Raw genomic sequence first — 22,563 nt, 5'->3', positions numbered from 1 at the left:
ATACAGAGACAAACAACACAAGTACTGAAATTAAAAATACTCTAGAAGGAATCAATAGCAGCATATCTGAAGCAGAAGAACAAATCAGTGAGCTGGAAGATAAAATGGTGAAAATAACTTCTGAAGAGCAAAGTAAAGTAAAAAGAATAAAAAGAACTGAGGATAGTTTCAGAGACCTCTGGGAAAATATCAAACACACCAACATTTGAATTATAGCGGTCCCAGAAGAAGTGAAAAAGAAAGGTATCAGAAAATTTTTGAAGAGATTATAGTTGAAAATCTCCCCAATATGGAAAAGGAATAGTCAAGTCCAAGAGGCTCAAAGAGTCCCATACAGGATAAACCCAAGGAGAAACACCCTAACACACATACTAATCAAACTAACAAAGATTAAACACAGACAGAGAATATTAAAACCTGCAAGGGAGAAGCTTGCAAAGTAACATACAAGGGAAAAAAAAGTAACATACAAGGGAAACCTCACAGGTTTAACAGCTGATTTGTCAGCAGAAACTGCAGGTCAGAAGGGAATGGCAGGATATATTTAAAGTACTGAAGGGGAAAAATCTACAACCAAGATTATTCTACCCACCAAGGATCCCATTCAAAATTGATGGGAGAAATCAAATGCTTTTCAGACAAGCAAGAGTTAACCACCAAACCAGCTTTACAACAAATGTTAAAGGGACTTATATAGTCAAGAAATACAAGAGAAGAAAAAGATCTATAAAATCAAACTCAAAACAATTAAGAAAATGGCAATGTGTGTGTGTATTAGTTGTTCAGTCCTGTCTGACTCTGTGAGCTCATGGACTGTGGCTCGCCAGGTTCCTCTGTCCATGGGATTCTGCAGGCAAGAACCTGGAGTGGGTTGCCATTTCCTTCTCCAAAGAAAATTGCAAGGCAGGAGAAGGGGACGACAGAGGATGAGATGGTTGGATGGCATCACCAACTCAACAGACGTAAGTTTGAGTAAGCTCCGAAAATTGCTGATGGACAGGAAAGCCTGGCATGCTGCAGTTCATGGGGTCACAAAGATTTGGACACGACTCAGTGACTGAACTGAACTGAAGAGAAATGCAAAGCAAAACTACAATGAGATATCACCTCACACCAGTCAGAATGGCCATCATCAAAAAGTCTACAAACAATAAATGCTGGAGAGGGGGTGGAGAAAAGGGAATGCTCTTGCACTGTTGGTGGGAATATAAATTGATACAGCCACTATAGAAGATGGTATGAAGACTCCCTAAAAAACTAGGAATAAAACTACCATATGACCCAGCAATCCCACTCCTAGGCATATACCCTGAGGAAACCAAAATTGAAAGAGACATATGTATCTCATTGTTTATTGCAGCTGTATTTAAAATAGCTAGAACATGGAAGAAACCTAGATGTCCATCGACAGATGAATGGACAAAGAAGTTGTGGTACATACACACAATGGAATATTACTCAGCCATAAAAACAAATACATTTGAGTCAGTTCTGATGAGGTGGATAAACCTAGAAAGTATTATAGAGAGTGAAATAAGTCAGAAAGGTAGATAAATATCATATACTAGTGCATACATATAGAATCTAGAAAAATGGTACTGAAGAATTAAAAGCATGGAGAAAGAGACATAGATAATTGACTTACGGACATGGGGAGAGGGGAGGAGAGGGTGAGATGTATGATGAGAGTAACATGGAAACACTTATATTACCATATGTAAAATAGATAGCCAACAGGAATTTACTGTTTGTCTCAGGAAACCCAAATAGGGGATCTGCAGCAACCCAGAGGGATGGGATGGGGAGGGAGATGAGAGGGAGGTTCAAAAGGGAGGGGATATATGTATGCCTATGGCTGATTCATGTTGAGGTTTAACAGAAAACAATAAAATTCTGTAAAGCAATTATCCTTCAATTAAAAAATAAATTAAAACAAAAAACACAAAAAACACACCAGGGACCTCCCTGGTGGTCCAGTGCTTAAGAATCCACCTTTCAGTGCAGGCGTCATGGGTTTGATCCCTGGCCAGGGAACTAAGACAACTTAACTATCCATGCTTCAGGACAACTAAAGCTGCACCCCAAACTAGAGAAACCCATGCACCACAACAAAGAACCAACGCAGCCAAAAAAGAACAACAAACAAAACCTATAAAATGTATAACATCAAGAATGAAGCAGGACTTTGGGTGATAATGTGTCAGTATAAGTTCATCAAATGCAACAAACACGCCACTCTGTATGGGATACGCTGATAGTTGGGGAGATTGTGCATGTGTGGGGTCAGAAGGTGTGTGTAGAATTCTCTATTTTTCACTCAATTTTGCTGTTGAACCTAAAACTGCTAAAACTCAACTGAACCTAAAACTCAATTTTGCTGTTAAACCTAAAGTTGCTCTAAAAAATAAAGTCTATTAAATAAATTTTTAAATACATACATACATATTAACCCCCGTTCACAAATCTCCACATACATTTACCTATGTTATTTTCCAGTTCTGTTCATGAAGAAAGCCTCTAAACAGTGACCAACCTGGTAGAAATGAGCACCCCTCGCACTCAGTTTGGTTCTGAAATACAATTCTGCCACTAAAAGAAATCAGGGCTTTTTGGATAAAAAGACCAATTTCAAGTAGGAAATATATGAGACTAGAACATCTTACCACAGAAGACAACAAGAAAGCTAACTACTATAGTCACTAGTAGACTATTTATTAGGGTCAGAGCAAAGTGACACAGAAGGCATAGTAAAGAGACTAAATAAGTATAAATACATGAGTTCATAATATTTTAAAAAAGCAATAACTTTCAGAGAATAAGGAAAAATCCTAAATAACAAGAAAGAATCTTGCCTCTTCTATATGAACCGTAATACTGATAACTAAATAATAGGTAAAATGAGAATCACTATTTTGCAACTTCCAAAGAATTAACATATATGCAATGTGCACCAATATCACAAAAAGAGAAGCAACTAGACATCACGTGATGAAAGCATACACTACTGCTTATGTTCCTGCTATAGGAACTGAGTACACATTTCATCATATCACTGGACCGACCTGCCACCCTGCAGAAAATACACAAGTCAAAAAAACATTGGAAAGCACCAAGAGAATGTAATCAGCATACCTGTGGTTTCTTTGTAATCATTTTCTAAGTAAGAACTTAAAACTTTTCTTCTAAATATTTTTACTGAAATAAGATTCAGTAATATGCCAATGTTTATACTGTTTATACTTAATTCATTTTTTATAGTTTAGCAATATATCCTATAAAGAAACAAAAATTTTTCATTCCTTTAATTCCTTTCTCCACTAAAAAAGTGAACCAGTGTATGACAGAACCCTGAAAGAAACATCTTGACTTCAAAATTCATGAGAAATAATGAAAAACTTACTGAAACATAAAATTTTCATTACTTTAATTCTTTTCTCCATTAAAAAAGCTGAACCAGTGTATGACAGAACCCTGAAAGAAACATCTTGACTTCAAAATTTATGAGAAATAATGAAAAACTTACTGGGTAAACTTTTAACCTCCAACAAAGTCCTGAAACTTGAAGAGGCGGACTATAAACAGGATCTGCTCTCTGGCGCAAAGTACTAAAGTAAAAGAAAACCAACCAAATCCCAAGATCAAAACTGTTGTCAAGTTCCAATAGGCAAAACCAAAACCCAACCACTTATGTTCCTTATTTGATGTCCTAGATCAGTAAATGAAGGTGACTAAAGAAGTCAAGAGTCCACTACATAAATGTACATACATGAACATTCTGCAATATAAAAATTTTAATGGTACAGAAATATTCAGCAGTATCTTTTAAGTTTCAGGTTAGCAGAAGGAAATGGCAACCCACTCCAGTGCTCTTGCCTGGAGAATCCCAGGGACGGGGGAGCCTGATGGACTGCCGTCTATGGGGTCGCACAGAGTCGGACACGACTGAAGCGACTTAGCAGCAATAAAAGGTCATAATAAACTTTGTGAATGAAACAAACAAAAAAAAAGTTTCAGGTTAAAACAAAAAAACCTCCCAATATGTCTTGAATTTAACAACCACTTCAATAAGCAGTTTTTCAGCATTAAAGGGGTAAAGAAATGTGGGGAAATGTGCTATATTTTAGCAACAAAATTATTACATAAGAAAAAACAAATTAAATTGGAAATGGTATAAATTCTCAGTCTGGCCTTAGTCTGATGCGTTACCACTCCCTTGGCATTTTCTCTTCCCCAGGCAAGACCTCATATTTTCTGTTCCCCACTTCCGTGACACCCTTTAAGCCAAGTCCCTTTGGATCTTTGTGTTTTAAGATCTTGGGTTTTAATCTTACAGAAAAAGCAGTAAAAGCTAACAGACTTGGCATGCAAGTTACAAAACTTACAAATTTCTTACACTAACTAATGTCCTCTCATCCACAATGTCTCACTTAGGACTGAGATAAATGGGCCCAAATGGACTTCTTCCCACCATTCTTGTTTCTGAGGATGGGTAGGAGGGCTCATCAATCTCTGTCATCCCATTCACCTCACTTTATTAACAAAAGCTAAGTGGACTCTCTTCTTAAAAAAAAAAAGGGTTCCATCTCCAACACTACAGAAGCAAGCTATCCAGAAGATATAAAACAATTCTGACAAATGACCTCTATGTTTCTAACAGAAACCATGTTTCTTCTAAGACTACACACTGAGTGACAAGAGTTCATTAGGTCTGTATCCAACCAAGGAATAACACCTTCCTGGCTCTCATTTACATACACATACAAAAAACACTAAAGTTGTCGAAAACTCTTACCTGAAATTCTCTAAAACAAAAGTAGCTGAATCATAAGATGGTACCAATTCACTAAAAAGGAACAAAAACCAAATAAATTATTTGGCTTATTAAAGTTTAACATTTCATTTAGTTAAAAAAGTCATGTCTCTCAATAATATCTTGAAAATTTTATTAACCTAACACCAGTCCTTAAGAAGAGCTTCCCAGGTGGCTCAGTGGTATAGAATCTGCCAGTGCTAGAGAGGCAGAAGACATAGATTCAATCCCTGGGTCAGGAAGATCCCCTGGAGAAGGAAATGGCAACCCACTCCAATATTCTTGCCTGGAGAATCCCTGTGGACAGAGGAGCCTGGCAGATTACTGCCCATGGGGTAGCAGAGTCAGACACAACTGAGCGACTAAGCACAACACATACATGGAAATAGGAAAAGAAAAATATTGGTGCTTAGGCTGGGAACCTGAAGTACGAAACATATAAATAGGTTTTAAAAAATCAAAAAGAAACAAAAGGAAATGATTTTATACTAAATCCCCAAACTTCCTCCTTTAGAACAAATTATGAGGAATACTAACAGACCCTAAATACTTTGATATTATTTACTAGAAAATAAATCTATATAATGTTATCAGTTCAGTTCAGTTGCTCAGTCATGTCCAACTCTTTGCAACCCCATGGACTGCAGCACGCCAGACCTCCCTGTCCATCACCAACTCCCAGAGTTTACTCAAACTCGTGTCCATTGAGTCAGTGATGCCATCCAACCATCTCATCCTCTGTTGCCCCCTTCTCCTACCGCCTTCAATGTTTCTCAGCCTCAGGGTCTTTCCATGTAAGTCTTTGCATCAGGTGACCAAAGTATTAGAGTTTCAGCTTCAGCATCAGCCCTTCCAATGAATATTCAGGACTGATTTCCTTTAGGATGGACTGGTTGGATCTCCTTGACATCCAAGGGACTGTCAACAGTCTTCTCCAACACCACAGTTCAAAAGACAAAACAATTCTTCGGCGCTCAGCTTTCTTTATAGTCCAACTCTCACATCCATCCACGACTACTGGAAAAACCATAGCTTTGACCAGACGGACCTTTGCTGGCAAAGTAATGTCTCTGCTTTATAATATGCTGTCTAAGTTGATCATAACTTTTCTTCCAAGGAGCAAGTGTCTTTAATTTCACTGCATCTGAGTTAAATTCACCCATTCCAGTCCATTTTAGTTTGCTGAGTCCTAAAATGTCAACATTCACTCTTGTCATCTCCTGTTTGACCATTTCCAATTTGCCTTGATTTGTGGACCTGACATTCCAGGTTCCTATGCGATATTGCTCTTTACAGCATTGGACTTGACTTCTATCACCAGTCACATCCACAACTGGGTGTTGTTTTGCTTTGGCTGTCTCTTCGTTCTTTCTGGAGTTATTTCTCCACTGATCTCCAGTAGCATATTGGGCACCTACTGACCTGGGGAGTCCATCTTTCAGTGTCCTATCTTTTTGCCTTTTCATACTTGTTCATGGGGTTCTCAAGGCAAGAATACTGAAGTGGTTTGCCATTCCCTTCTCCAGTATATAATGTTATAGGACTACATAATCACATAGGGGTCAAGCAAGATGATGAAATTTAACCGTTTCTTGGCAAGGCAAGGTTACCTAAGGAACTTTAGTTCCATACAGTCTTCCTCAAAGAGAACTAAACTACATCTACAGGAGATAGGCAAAGGGACAGTCCATTTTCCTGCTAATTACACTTTGCTTGCTCAGTCGCTTCAGTCATGTCTAACTCTTTCCAACACTATGGACTGTAACCCTCCAGGCTTTATTTTATGATAAGTATAGCTAAACAGCTCACATCTTTTTCATAAGCAGATATAAGATATAGTTTGCCTGGAAACTGTTAACTGTATAGCTAGTATCCTGCTATTGTTAAGCACGCCTAATCATAGCCCTAGGCTGTTGTTCTCCTAGGTTAGAAGACTCACAATCCTCATTACTAGATTCTTTTGTCTAGTTAATCCTTACTGAGCAACTAACACTAACTACTAACTACATTAATAATATGTTTTGGGCTATAATTTTGTGCAACTTCTGATCACACAAATATTGGTCAGTTCTCCCACTAAACATCCTTTATAATGTCTACAGACTTCAACCAATTCCCAGTTGCCTGCTGATCTTCATACTGTTTCTTCCACCATGTCCTTAATATCCACTGTGATATATTTCGTTTTTGTCATTATTGTTTTGTTCTCAGACCAGACTACCACTGTCATATTTTTAATCAGTCATTAATAGCCAAAGGGCTCTCCAAAACACAAAATAAACAGAGGATGGAGATGACACGGCTAACCTGCAATCGTGTGAGGCTGAAAGCTTACCAGCTAAAACAAGAAACTGAAAGTGTTAGTTGCTCAGTCATATTCAACTCTTTGCAAACCCACGGACTGTAGCCCACCAGGCTCCTATGTCCATGGAATTTTTCAGGTAAAAATACTGGAGTGGGTAGCCACTCCCGTCTACAGAGGATCTTCCCAACCTAGGGATAGGATCTAGGTCTCCAGCACCGCAGGCAGATTCTTTACCGTCTCAGTCACCAGGGAAGCCCAAGTTAAAGCATGTCAGTCGTTAAGTGGTGTCCAACTTTTTGTGACACCATAGACTGTAGCCCCCCCAGCCTCCTTAGTCCACGGAATTCTCTAGGCAAGAATTCCTACTGGTATTCCTACCAGTAGGAATATCCTATTGGGCTACCCTACTGGGTAGCCATTCCCTTCTCCAGGGGATCTTCCAGACCCAGGGTTCGAAACTAGATCTCCTGCATTGCAAGCAGATTCTGTACCCCCTGAGCCACAAGTTAAAGCATATAGGTCGCTAAAGCTTACTGACCAAGAGGGAGAAAAAAATAACATTCAGAGAACAGAGAACAATGATCAATCCTAGGGTACTGTGATGTACTCCTACATATAGTTTTTCACTGAAAACTTTTCAGACACATGTAACATAAGGGCTACAGGGAAGCATTAAAACAGGACACACACACTTCAGCTGTCAACAGTGATCATTTTATTTTATTACTGCCTCAATCACCTATCTTTTTCACTAAATCATAACTGAAGAAATAAGAACTCTCCATTGTGCTCTCTACGTGTACCCAGCACATGCCTGGGACATAGCTGGCATTCAAATATTCACTGAATAGATGAAATACTTACAAACATTTCCTGAAAAATTTTTGTAATTTGGTAGACATACTTGCTCAAAAACTTATTTTTGCCTTCTTTATACAAACATACAAAGTCACAGTGACTGCTAAACTAATTCTACCAATTCTACCACCTTTAACTATTAGTATTTTCACATTATGTTCACTCATTCAGAGGTTATCTACAATCATAATGGCGTTACCATTCTGCCTGCAAATTAGGCACAGGTTTGTCTTCTCAAGCCTTTATTTCTATACCTCTTCTACTCTGGTCTTTATGATGACTAGATGTGTCTCACGATGGTATCAGTGAAACTTCATGGAATATGGAGAGGCTAGCCTCAAAACACCTCTAGTCTAATAATATGAAAAATACTGATTTGCAAATCTTTAGACCAGAGACTTCATCATAACTTAATAAACAAAGGGAAGAAGGGTATTAGTATCCATTTTCCCTTAAGAAAACATACTGGTCAGCTACATAAAAACTGGTTTTCCATCCCAAGTTGACCAGTACTCCCAGAAACTAAAACTCTTTATGGACTGAGAACTGTATTTTCCCTGCTCAGGGAGGACTTAAATGCCCCAAAACAATATAGCCATTCAAATTCCAGTTGAAATGGTTTCTCTGCTGACTTCCAAATATAGCATCTCTTCTCACATCCTCATATTTTTGTTCATACACACATATCCTATTCTCATCTGCCTAGTGAAATTCTAAGTATCTTTCAAGGTGTTACACAATTCCTTTCTGGGCTATGAAGTCATCTTAACCACACCAGTATTTAACTAGACTTCATCTTAGAATTTCTGATATAATTGAGTAACAAATATTTGATTTTAATATACAATCTCTACCATTTAATATGGACTATATATCCAGTAAGATTATTACTTCCTATTCCATGTCTCCTCTGTAGCACTTCCAACAGTGCTGAGCACAGAGATGATCTTTAATATTATAAATAACACTGCTGCTGCTACTGCTGCTGCTGCTAAGTCACTTCAGTCGTGTCTGACTCTGTGCAACCCCATAGACGGCAGCCCACCAGGCTCCCCCGTCCCTGGGATTCTCCAGGCAAGAACACTGGAGTGGGTTGCCATTGCCTTTTCCAGTGTATGAAAGTGAAAAGTGAAAGTGAAGTTATTCAGTCGTGTCCAACCCTCAGCGACCGCAATAACACGAACTGTTTAATGACCTTTTACTCTCCATTGTGGCTTTATCACACGGAGAAGGCAACGGCACCCACTCCAGTACTTTTGCCTAGAAAATCCCATGGACAGAGGAGCCTGGTAGGCTGCAGTCCATGGGGTCGCTAGAGTCGGACGTGACTGAGTGACTTCACTTTCACTTTTCATTTTCATGCATTGGAGAAGGAAATGGCAACCCACTCCAGTGTTCTTGCCTGGAGAATCCCAGGGACGGGGGAGCCTGGTGGGCTACCGTCTATGGGGTCGCAACAGAGTCAGACACGACTGAAGTGACTTAGCAGTGGCTTTATCACAAATCATCAACCAATGGGATGTAATCAGTCACCTGAGCTCAAATCTTAGAAACAATCACCAATGCTTTGCATACCTAAACTTTCCTCCATAACTTAATATCCATAAATGCTAGACTTTCTTATTTGGCTCTCTCTGCGTTGCTGATCTATTCTGCAACAGATGAACACCTGCTTCTTCTATACTGTAAATCATAAATTGAGTTTCTAATAAAAATAACAGTTAAAAGCCAAATTCTCCAGTAAGACAGTAAGGTTTATTGGCGAGGCAGAGGGCCCTAAAGTGACCTTTTCCCAGGGAAAACTCCTTAATTATCAGATTAAAAAAAAAAATATTTCTTGGTGGTTTTTGCTTTATAAATGCCTCTCCTACCTCCCCCACCTAACCCCAATGTCAGTTCCTTCTATCATTACCCAAAAAAGAAGGTAGTGAAAGGAGGAGATTATTGGGGTTCTGAGTTCCTTGGGCAATTAGAAAGGAAAAAGAAATCAAAACAATCACTAGATGTGATATAGCCTCAAACTCAAGAAGTCAAGCAGAGTTGCTTGCCTGAGAAATTGCTGCAAGTGGTATTACCATAGGAGTTTACCTCCATCAATGGTTCCTAAACTTTAGTGCAGAATTACTCAGGGTGCTCAAGATTATTTCCTAAATATTGTCTCCACAGACTGTCAGGGAACAAGCCTAGGAATTTGCATTTTGGAGAAACACTTCAGCTGGCTCTGATATAGGACATCCATGTACCCGACTTTGAACTGTAAGAGCGTTTTCCTAATATGTGATGTTTATGCCAACACCTGTGACCTTCCACTGGTAATGGGGGAACACTTCAGAAAAGGAATCTTCAAAACTGAAATGGCTGACCACACTATCAAAGAGTTAGCTTAGAATATTAACGAACATTCTTAGTTGACTCAAATCTATTTTACAATAGCAAATACCTAGTCCTTTTAATAATATTCAGTGCTTGAACAGAATATAAATATTATATCTGACTTGTTAATTCACAAAGAAATGTAGACTTATTGGTCAAGAACTATCTGAGTTCAAGTTGTCAGCAATAGCATTCTGTCTTTGTTTCTAACTTTTTGGCTGTACAGCATGCAGCATCTTAGTTCCCTAACCAGAGACTGAACCTACACCCCTGCAGTGGAAGCAGGAAGTCTTAACCACTAGACTGCCAGCAAGTCCCCAGTAATAGCATTCTTTTGACACTAAGTATATGCATTTGTATATAAAGTTTAAAAAAAAAAAAAGTGTCGTACCTGGTAAAGTCTGGTGGAACAGGAGTGGTAACAAAGGATGCCATAGGCTTTCGATGAACTTGCTGAAACATCATGAGGATCTCTGAGCTCTTAGATATCAACTCACTCTTACTACAAGACCGCAACTGTGTGAGGAAAAAAAAAAAAGTCTGAATAAACAAAATTACTATGCATTGGCACACCCAAGATCCTTAAAGGAAATGGAAGTTATTTTGGTTATATACTGAAAAAAATGACATGAAGAAAAATACAATGATTCTTTCAAAGTGGGTCTGAAAGTTAAGAATAAGTAAAGGATCTAGTTTTATTGATTCCCATTGTAATAGTAAAGTTATTCAGTAAATATATTTGATTTTAATGTATTTTCCTCTCTCTGTATATTAGCATGAATCCAATTCTAAGCAACTACAATATATTTGTAGATCTTATATATGTATATTTTAGAGTGGTAGAGTGAAGCCATTATGTATAAAATGAACAAACCTCTAGAAGTCAATGACTTTCAAACAAGGATTTCTCAAATTTCACTCCAGGAAACTGAGAAATAAAAAAAAGTCTAAACCTCTATCAATCTGGGAAACATTAAGTCAAACTAAAGGTAAAAAGTGAGACATTCAACTTTAGCAAAATCAGCATGGTAGTTAAAAGACTATGATTTTGTACTCAAGCCACCAGTTTAAAGTCCCAGTTCCGCCACACATCAGCTTTGTGGCTTGAGAGTCTGTTATGTAAAACTGGAGTCATATCTACTGCTGCTTGCTTTGCTAGGTTTGTTACATCAACCATGAAGCTGTGACACAGCTCTGTAAATACCTGCTATGGGCTGAAGTGTATCCCCTCCCTAAATTCATATGTTGCACCCCAACCACTAGGACCTCAGAGTGTAACTACAGTTGGAAAAAAGTCCTTCAGAGGACATAAAGGGAAGGCAGCCATCTGCAAACCAAAGACAGAGGTCTCAAGGAAAACCAAACCTGCCAATATCTTAATCTTGAACTACCAGCCTCCAGAACACTGAGAAAATAAATTTGTCGTTTAAGCCTCCTAGTCTTTGTTACGGAAGCCCAAGCAAACTAACACACTGCTGCTGCTGCTGCTAAGTCGCTTCAGTCATGCCCAACTCTGTGCGATGCCACAGACGGCAGCCCACCAGGCTCCCCCGTCCCTGGGATTCTCCAGGCAAGAACACTGGAGTGGGTTGCCATTTCCTTCTCCAATGCATGAAAGTGAAAAAAATAGTGAAGTCGCTCAGTCGAGTCTGACTCCTAGCGACCCCATGGACTGCAGCCCACCAGGCCCCTCCGTCCATGGCATTTTCCAGGCAAGAGCACTGGAGTGGGTGCCATTGCCTTCTCCAAACTAACACACTATCACACTATCAAGTGCCAAATGGATGATATTCGTAAAACCCACTACAACCACCTTTTAAAAGGTAGTTGCTTATAGTTCACCAAGAATAATGATATGACATAATCGATATCATGATAAATACCAAAATTTATAACTTTTATTCAAATATTTATTGAATGTATACTATGTGTATCCCTTTGACCTCATTTCCTCCAAAGGTAGACTTTTATACAGACATTTTTTGTAAGGTTAAGGTAGTTCCTTCTACTCTTAGTTTCCTGAATAATTTGGCAACGAATGAGGATCAAATATAACTGAATGTTATTTTTAAAATTAGTATCGTTCTATTTATTTTTACTTACATGTTCTTGTGGTTTTAGCCTCCAGTCTCTTGAGTTACAATCAAGTGACTTTTCTGACAATGCAACATTCCTTTGATTAACTCTACCAAGTCTTGCTTTCTGGTTTTGTTTTACTACATATCCTACTGATTTTGACTTGCTGGTACTTTAAGATTTTGGCATTTCTATTTGCAACAGAGTTGGGTTTTAGTTGTGTTTTCTTATATTGTTCCTAGGCTGATTGGTTATGAAATTCATTTTTTCATTTTATTTATTTCTGCTGCACTGGGACATTGGATTGCTGTGTGCGGCCCTGTCTACTTGCAGTGAGCAGACCTAGTCTCTAGTTGCAATCCACAGGCTTCTCATTGCGTCTCCTGTAGTGGAGCATGGGTGCCAGGGTGGGCACACTTCAGTAGCTGTGGCACCTGGGCTCTAGAGCACATGCTCAGTAATTGTGGCACGCAGGCTAAGTTGCCCCATGGCATGTGGAATCTTCCTAGACCAGGGACTAAACCCATGTCCCCTTCACTGGCAAGTAGATTCATAACTATTGGACTATCAAGGAAGTCCAGTCCATTCACATTTACTATCACTGATAACGGTGTCATCACCTAATGACAATACACAGAATACTCAACCCAAAATAACCAAAAAACTAAAAAAAAACAGACAAAGGAACAAAGAACAGGCAGAACAAAGAAAACAGACAGTAAGATAGTAGATTCAAACTTTACCAAATCAATGAGCACACTAAACTTACCGGCTAAAAGTCAAAGATTGTCAGAAAGGGTTAAAAAATTAGACCCAATTGTATATTGCCTACGAGACACATTTAGGAACAAACACATTAAAAGAAAACCGATAGAATAAGATATGACATGGTAACACTAGTTAAAAGGAAGTTAAAATGACTTTTTAATATCAAATAAACTAGATTTGAAAGAAAACAGAAGGTCTTTCACAGTGATAATGGAAACAGTTCATCAAGGGAATATAACAATCTTAGCTGTTTATGCCCCTACTAATATGGCTTCAAAATACATGAAGTAAAAACCAATACAACTGAAATACTAAACAAATTATGGGATTATTGCTGAAAATTTAATACCCCTGTTTCAATAACTGATAAAACAGGGGAGACAAAAAAATCCACAGGGTTATAGTACACTTGAACATCAATATCAACCAACTTCACCTGACATTATAGACTATCAGAAAAATCCCCAAATACTTGGAACCTAAGTAACATACTTCTGCAGAACCCATGTGTCAAAGAACTCACAAAGGATGTAAGAATGTGCTTTAAGCAGAAAGGTCTCAAATCAATAACCCCAGCTTCAATCCTCTGCAACTTCAATCCTAACATTTTAGGGGAGAAAGGGCAAATTAAACTGAAAACTCTACACATGGACATCACCAGATGGTCAACACTGAAATCAGACTGATTATATTCTTTGCAGCCAAAGATGGAAGCTCTATACAGTCAGCGAAAACAAGACCGGGAGCTGACTGTGGCTCCGATCATGAATCCTTATTGCCAAATTCAGACTTAAATTGAAGAAAGTAGAGGAAACCATTAGACCATTCAGGTATGACCTAAAGCAAATCCCTAACAATTATACAGTGGAAATGAGAAATAGATTTAAGGGACTAGATCCAATAGACAGAGTGCCTAATGAACTATGGACAGAGGTTTGTGACATTGTACAGCAAACAGGGAGCAAGACCATCCCCAAGAAAAAGAAATGCAAAAAAGCAAAATGGTTGTCTGAGGATACCTTACAAATAGCTGTGAAAAGAAGAGAAGCAAAAAGCAAAGGAGAAAAGGAAAGATATACCCATTTCAACGCAGAGTTCCAAAGAATAGCATGGAGAGATAAAAAGCCTTCCTCAGTGATCAGAGCAAAGAAACAGAAGAAAATAACAGAATGGGAAAGACTGCAGATCTCTTGAAGAAAATCAGATACCAAGGGAATATTTCATGTAAAGAAAGGCTCGATAAAGGACAGAAATCGAATGGACCTTACAGAAGCAAAAGATATTAAGAAGAGGTGTCAAGAATACACAGAACTGTACAAAACAGATCTTCACAACCCAGATAATCACAATGGTGTGATCACCCACCTACAGCCAGATATCCTGGAATGTGAAGTCAAGTGGGCCTTAGGAAGCATCACTACAAACAAAGCTAGTGGAAGTGATGGAATTCCAGCTGAGCTACTTCAAATCCTAAAAAATGATGCTGTGAAAGTGCTGCACTCAATATGCCAGCAAATTTGGAAAACTCAGCAGTGGCCACAGGACTGGAAAAGGTCCGTTTTCATTCCAATCCCAAAGAAAGGCAATGCCAAAGCATGCTCAAACTACCGCACAATTGCACTCATCTCACACGCTAACAAAGTAATGCTCAAAATTCTCCAAGCCAGGCTTCAACAAAACGTGAACCATGAACTTCCAGCTGTTCAAGCCGGTTTTAGCAAAGGCAGAGGAACCAGAGACCAAATTGCCAACATCTGCTGGATGATCGAAAAAGCAAGAGAGTTCCAGAAAAACATCTATTTCTGCTTTACTGACTACGCCAAAGCCTTTGACTGTGTGGATCACAATGAACTGTGGAAAATTCTGAAAGAAGATGGGAATACCTGACCACCTGATTTATCTCTTGAGAAATTTGTATACAGGTCAGGAAGCAACAATCAGAACTAGACATGGAACAACAGACTAGTTCAAAATTGGGAAAGGCAAGGCTGTATATTGTCACCCTGCTTATTTAACTTATATGCAGAGTACATCATGAGAAATGCTGGGCTGGATGAAGCACAAGCTGGAATCAAGATTGCCGGGAGAAATATCAATAACCTCATATATGCAGATGACACCACTCTTATGGCAGAAAGTGAAGAAGAACTAAAGAGCCTCTTGATGAAAGTGAAAAAGGAGAGCGAAAAAGTTGGCTTAAAGCTCAACATTCAGAAAATAAAGATCATGGTACCTGGTCCCATCACTTCACAGCACATAGATGGAGAAACAGTGGGAGACTTTATTATTGGGGGCTCCAAAATCACTGCAGATGGTGACTGCAGCCATGCAATTAAAAGACACTTGGTCTCTGGAGAAAAAGCTATAACCAACCTAGACAGCATATTAAAAAGAAGAGACATTACTTTGCCAACAAAGGTCTGTTCAGTCAAGCCTATGGTTTTTCTAGTAGTCATGTATGGATGTGAGACCTGGACCATAAAGAAAGCTGAGTGCTGAAGAATTGACACTTTTGAACTGTGGTGTTGGAGAAGACTCTCGAGAGTCCCTTGGACTACCAGGAGATCCAACCAGTCCATCCTAAAGGAAATCAGTCCTGAATATTCATTGGAAGGACTGATGTTGAAGCTGAAACTCCAATACTTTGGCCACCTAATGCAAAGAACTGACTCACTGGAAAAGACCCTGATGCTGAGAAAGACTGAAGGACTCCAGGAGGAGAAGTGGATGGCAGAGGATGAGATGGTTGGAGGGCATCACCGACTCAATGACATGAGTTTGCCTAAACTCCGGGAGTTGGTGATGCACAGGGAGGCCTGGCGTGCTGCAGTTGATGGGGTCGAAAAGAGTCAGACACAACTGAGCAACTGAACTGAACTGAAGCAAAAGAAAGATAATAATTGGATCAAAATAAAAATCAACAGAATTTAAAGCAGGAAAACAACAGAGAAAAAACAAAACCACTACTTAGTTGAAAAGATCAACAAAATTCAATATACTCTAGTCAGACTGATCAGGAAGAAAAGAAAGAAGACACAAATTACCAATACCAGGAAGAAGAGAAGTAACACCACTGCATTCTAAAATATTAAAAGGGTAATGCTAATGCTAATGCTAAGTCACTTCAGTCGTGTCTGACTCTGTGTGACTCCACAGACGGCAGCCCACCAGGCTCCGCCGTTCCTGGGATTCTCCAGGCAAGAGTACTGGAGTGGGTTGCCATTTCCTCCTCCAATGCATGAAAGAGAAAAGTGAAAGTGAAGTCGCTCAGTCGTGTCCGACTCTTAGCGACCCCACGGACTCCAGCCTACCAGGCTCCTCTGTCCATGGATTTTCCAGGCAAGAGTACTGGAGTGGGGTGCCATTGCCTTCTCCGTTAAGGGACTACTATTAATTTTATGTCAATAAATTCAGCAAATTCAAATGAAAGAGAATAATTCCCTGAAAGACAGAATTATGAAAGCTCATTCAAGACGAAGGCAACATGAACTGCCCTGGTTTTTTTTTTGGCCATGTTGTGAGGAATGCATTTTAGTTTCCCAACCAGGGATCAAATTTGTACCCCCTGCAGTGGAAGCATGGGGGTCTTAAACATTTGACTGCTGGGGAAGTCACAAAAACTGCCTTATATCTATAAAGAAACTGAAAACTTCCTGTTTCCTTTCTTTCCACAAAGAAAACAAGATTCAAATGGCTTCACTGGTATATTCTAGCAAACATCTAAGAAAGAAACATTACCAGTTCTACACAACTTCTTCTAAAACACTGAAGAAGGCCTAATTTAAAACTCACCAATCTCCAAAATATACAAACAGCTTGTTGGAGCTCAATATTAAAAAAACAAACCCAATCAAAACATCGGTGGAAGACCTAAACAGTCATTTCTCCAAAAACAATATAGGAGGTGGCCAAGAGGCATGAGAAAAGATCCTCAACATCAGTAATTATTAGAGAAATGCAAGTGAAAACCACAATGAGGTATCACCCACATATGTGGAATCTAAAGAAATGGTGCAGATGGACCTTTCTGTGGGCAAGAATAGAGAGACAGGCATAGAGAACACATGTATGAACACCAGTGGTAGGGGTCACAACATAGGAGATTAGGATTGATATATGTATCTATGTAACAGCTGGGAACCTGGTGTATATAGCACAAGGAGCTCTGCTCCATGCTTTGCGGTGACCTAGATGGGAAGGAGGTCCAAGAGGGAAGGGATATGTGTGTACATATAGTGGATTCACCTCGCTGTACATCAGAATCTAACACAACACTGTACAGCAACTATATCCCAAAAATAATAATACTGGGGGGAAAACTCATCTTTTATCATCAAAAATTCTGAAATACCAAAAAATCCAACAATGTGAAAATGTTGTGCCTTGAAAAGTTACGAAACACTGCTGAAATAAATGGAGTCTTCTTCATGAAATAGACTCAGTATTGTTAAAATGCTACATCTCCCCAAGTTGCTATATTGATCCACTGTAATTCCAACCAAACCCCAAAACATGGGACTTCCTGGTTGTCCAGGGGTTAAGAATCTGCCTGCCAATAAAAGGGGCTCAAGTTCTAACCCTCGTCAGGAAACTAAGATCCCACATGCCATAAGCCCACACACGGCAACTAGTGAGCCCACCTGCCGCAACTAAGGCTCAAAACAGCTAAAAAAAATAAGTATTAAAGAAAAAAAAATACCAAAAATTTTTTTGGTAGAAATGTTAAATCTCTTTGTAAAGTTGAATCTAAAGTTCATATGACGATAAAAGAAAAAAATTTCTAAAAACCAGAAGCACAAAGAGAGTTAACACTTTTTGTTGTGGTTCAGTCACTAAGTCATATCTGACTCTGCAAGCCCACGGACTGTTAGCACGCCAGACTTCCCTGTTTTTCACTATCTCCCAGAGTTTGCTCAAACTCATCTCCATCAAGTCAGGGATACTATCCAACCATCTCATCCTGTCACCTTCTTGTCCTTCTGCTCACAATCTTTCCCAGCATCAGGGTCTCTTTCAGTGAGTTGGCACTTCACAGCAGCTGGCCAAAATATTGGAGCTTCAGCTTCAGCACCAGTCCTTCCAATGAATACTCAGGGTTGATTTTATTATAAAAAGCAACAGTAATCTTTTTATATCTTTTTACTTTTTATTTATTATTTAATATTTTATTTTTACTTACTTTTTAGTTTTATCTTTATTTACTTATTATGTTATTATTTACTTTATTATTACTTTATTTTATTATTTATTACTTTATTATAAAAAGCAACAGTAATCTTTTTACTTTTTACAACAGTATTATAAACAGCAACAGTGCAGTGGTGGCATAAAACAAATCAGTAGGTAGCGTGTACATGGGTTAATTTTTGAAAAAGATGCAAAGGCAATTCAGTAAAGAAAGTCTGGCCTTCAACAAATGGTGCTAGAACCACTGGACAGTCACATACATGTACAAATTAAACCAAAAAGACTACTTTGGATCCATACCTCATACACAAAAAATAGATCAAAATGGATCAAAGGCCTAAATATATAGCCTAAAACTATAAAACTTCTGGAAGAAAACATACAAGAAAATATTTGTGATCTTGGGTTAGGTAAAGATTTCTTAGCTATTACAGCAGAACAAACTGATAAATTACATTTCATTAAAATTTAAAACTTCCCTTCAAAAGACACTTCTAAGAGAATAAAAAGACAAGCCATAGACTTGAAGGAAATCTTTGCAAAGCACCTATCTAATAAAGAACTTATATCTAGTTTTCTATATAAAGAGCTCTCAAAACTCAGTAAGAAAACAAACAAGGCAATAAAACGATGGCCAAAAGATCTGAATAACAACAAAAAGATCTGAACAGATACCTCAACAAAGAAGATACATGGATGACACATAAATTCAAGAAAGGATGCTTAGCATCATTAGTCACAAGGCAAATGTAAATTATTAGGTTGGTGCAAAAGTAACTGCAGTTTTGCATTGTTAAACTTTATCATCTGATATTGGAATACATTCTTAAATAAATGTCATTATGCTACACATCACTTTAATGCTCATTTCTTTTTTTTTGCTACTGATTTATTGCAGTTTATTTTATATTTATTTTAGACTATAGAAATGATGTCAGACAAAAAGCAAATTTGAGTGATTTTTTATTCGAGTTCAAAATGGGTCATGTTCTAAAGCATCAGAGACAACTTGCAAAATCAACAATACATTTGGCCCAGGAACTGCTAATGAATGTACAGAGCAGCAGTGCTTCAAGAAGTTTTGCAAAGGCGATGAGAGCTTTGAAGATGAGGAGCATGGTGGCCAGCGATCGGAAGGTGACAACAATCAATTGAGAGCCACCATCAAAGCCGATCTTCATACAGCTACAAGAGAAGGCGCTAAAGAATTCAACGTTTACTATTCTACAGTCGTTTGGCATTTGAAGTGAACTGGAAAGGTGAAAAAGCTTGATAATTGGGTGGCTCGTGAACTGACCTTAAATCAAAGTAATGGTCATTTTTCAAGTGTTGTCTTCTCTTACTCTACGTAACAATGAACCATTTCTCAAACAGATTACGATGTGTGACGAAAAATAGATTTTATACAACTAGCAATGACCAGCTCAGTGGGTGGACTGAGAAGCTCCAAAGAACTTTCCAAAGTCAAACTTGCACCAAAATGAGATCATGGTCACTTGTTTGGCGGTCTGCTCCTGGTCTGATTTACCACAGCTTTCTGAATCCCAAAAAAACCACTACATCTGAGTCGTATGCTCAGCAAATCGATGAGAAGCACCAAAAACTGCAATGACTACAGCCAGCACTGGTTAACAGAATGGGTCCAATTCTTCTCCAGAACAATGGCTGACTGCAGATCACACAACCAATGCTTCAAAAGTTGAATGAACTGGGCTATGAAGTTTTGCTTCATCCACCATATTCACCTGACCTCTTGCCAACCAACTACCACTTCTTCAAACATCTTGACAACTTTTTGCAGGGAAAATGCTTCCTCAACCAACAGGAGGCAGAAAATGCTTTTCAAGAGTTCGCTGAATCCTGAAACACAGATTTTTACACTACAGGAATAAACAAACTTATTTCTTGTTGCCAAAAATGTGTTGATTGTAATGATTTCTATTTTAATTAATAAAAACGTGTTTGAACCTAGTTATAATGATTTAAAAATCATGGTCTGAAATTGCAATTACTTTTGCCCCAACCTAATAAAACGATAATGAAATTTTATTACACTTCTATGAGAACACCTCAAATTAAAGACTGACTATATCACACGTTAACAAGAATGTAAAGAAACTAGTACTCTCAAAGACTACTGACAGAAATATAAATGATACAATCTATTCAGGAAAATAGATGGCATTTATTAAAACCTGAACATATGTCTACCATTCTATCTTGCTGCTAAGTCACGTTAGTCGTGTTCGACTCTGTGCGACCCCATAGACAGCAGCCCACCAGGCTCCCATCCCTGGGATTCTCCAGGCAAGAACACTGGAGTGGGTTGCCATTTCCTTCTCCAATGCATGAAAGTGAAAAGTGAAAGTGAAGTTGATCAGTCCTGTCCAACTCTTCGTGACCCCATGGACTGTAGCCTAACAGGTTCCTCCGTCCATGGGATTTCCCAGGCAAGAGTAGTGGAGTGGGTTGCCATTGCCTTCTCCGACCATTCTATCTTAGGTGGACCCGAAAGAAAAGGAAATATATGTCCATGTAGATTTGTAAATGAATGTTCATTGCCACTTTATTTGTAAAAGTCAAAACCAGAAAGCAAACCAAAGAGAATGGATACACGTATATCTATAGTTGAATCTCTTTGCTATTCACCTGAAACTATCACAACATTCTTAATTCGCTATATGTCAATAGAAAAAAGAGAAGCAAGACAAATGACCATAAATAGTTGAATGGAAAAATAAATTGTGGCATATACACACAATGGAATACTACTCAGCTATTAAAAAGGAAAGAACTATTGATACATGTGATCCACACAGTCAAAGGCTTTGGCATAGTCAATAAAGAGATGGGAATACCAGACCACCTGACCTGTCTCTTGAGAAACCCATATACAGGTCAGAAAGCAACAGTTAGAACTGGACATGGAACAACAGACTGGTTCCAAACACAGAATCCCATGGACTGAGGAGCCTGGCAGGCTGCAGCCCATGGGAAAAGGAGTACGTCAAGGCTGTATATTGTCACCCTGCTTATTTAACTGATATGCAGAGTACATCATGAGAAACGCTGGACTGGAGGAAACACAAGCTGGAATCAAGATTGCTGGGAGAAATATCAATAACCTCAGATATGCAGATGGCACCACCCTTATGGCAGAAAGTGAAGAAGAACTAAAGAGCCTCTTGATGAAAGTAAAAGAGGAGAGGGAAGAAGTTGGCTTAAAGCTCAATATTCAGAAAACTAAGATCATGGCATCTGGTCCCATCACTTCATGGCAAATAAATGGGGAAACAGTGGCTGACTTTATTTTTCTGGGATCCAAAATCACTGTGGATGGTGACTGCAGCCATGAAATTAAAAGATGCTTGCTCTCTGGAAGGAAAGTTATGACCAACCTAGACAGCATATTAAAAAGCAGAGACATTACTTTGCCAACAAAGGTCCGTCTAGTCAAGGCTATGGTTTTCCCAGTGGTCATGTATGGATGTGAGAGTTGGACTATAAAGAAAGCTGAGCGCCGAAGAATTGATGCTTTTGAACTGTGGTGTTGGAGAAGACTCTTGAGAGTCCCTTGGACTGCAAGGAGATCCAACCAGTCCATCCTAAAGGAGATCAGTCCTGGGTGTTCATTGGAGGGCCTGATGCTGAAGATGAAACTCCAATACTTTGGCCACCTGATGCAAAGAGCTGACTCATTTGAAAAGACCCTGATGCTGGGAAAGATAGAGGGCAGGAAGAGAAGGGGACGACAGAGAATGAGACGGCTGGATGGCATCACGGACACAGTGGACATGGGTTTGGGTGGACTCCGGGAGTTGGTGATGGACAGGGAGGCCTGGCATGCTGCGGTTCATGGGGTCGCAAAGAGTTGGACATGACTGAGAGACCGAACTGAACTGGCTGATTGGTACATGAATGAACTGTAAAAGAATTCTGCTGAGTAAAAGAAATCAAACATAAAACGTGTGTGCTGTGCTTAGTCACTCAGTCATGTTCAATTCTGTGAATCCATGGGCTGCAGCCTGCCAGGCTCCTCAGTCCATGGGATTCTCTGAGCAAGAATACTGGAATGGGTTACCATGCCCTCCTCCAGGGGATGTTCCCAACCCAGCGATCAAACCTAGGTCAGATTCCAATTATATTAAACACTAGAAAAGGCAAATTTATCTGTAACAGAAAGCAG

The 22,563-nt window shown here is 39.0% G+C and overlaps 1 protein-coding gene across 4 annotated transcripts in view; it reads right to left on the bottom strand.

Annotated features, from left to right (window-relative positions):
• TRIM37 (tripartite motif containing 37) overlaps positions 1-22,563 on the bottom strand; it is a 182,233-nt gene that overhangs the window by 140,253 nt on the left and 19,417 nt on the right. For all 4 annotated transcript variants that reach the window (XM_055577485.1, XM_055577486.1, XM_055577487.1 and 1 more), the window contains exons 9-11: positions 10,738-10,862; positions 4,793-4,843; positions 3,524-3,605 (exon numbers count right to left, since the gene is read on the bottom strand). In XM_055577485.1, coding sequence (XP_055433460.1) covers positions 3,524-3,605; positions 4,793-4,843; positions 10,738-10,862 — 258 coding nt within the window. The remainder of the gene's footprint in view (positions 1-3,523; positions 3,606-4,792; positions 4,844-10,737; positions 10,863-22,563) is intronic.

Source organism: Bubalus kerabau, chromosome 4, assembly GCF_029407905.1.
Source record: "Bubalus kerabau isolate K-KA32 ecotype Philippines breed swamp buffalo chromosome 4, PCC_UOA_SB_1v2, whole genome shotgun sequence".
NCBI lineage: Eukaryota > Metazoa > Chordata > Mammalia > Artiodactyla > Bovidae > Bubalus > Bubalus kerabau.
Note: the sequence above shows the minus strand (reverse complement) of the source record. Positions and strands in the feature narration are given on the sequence as shown.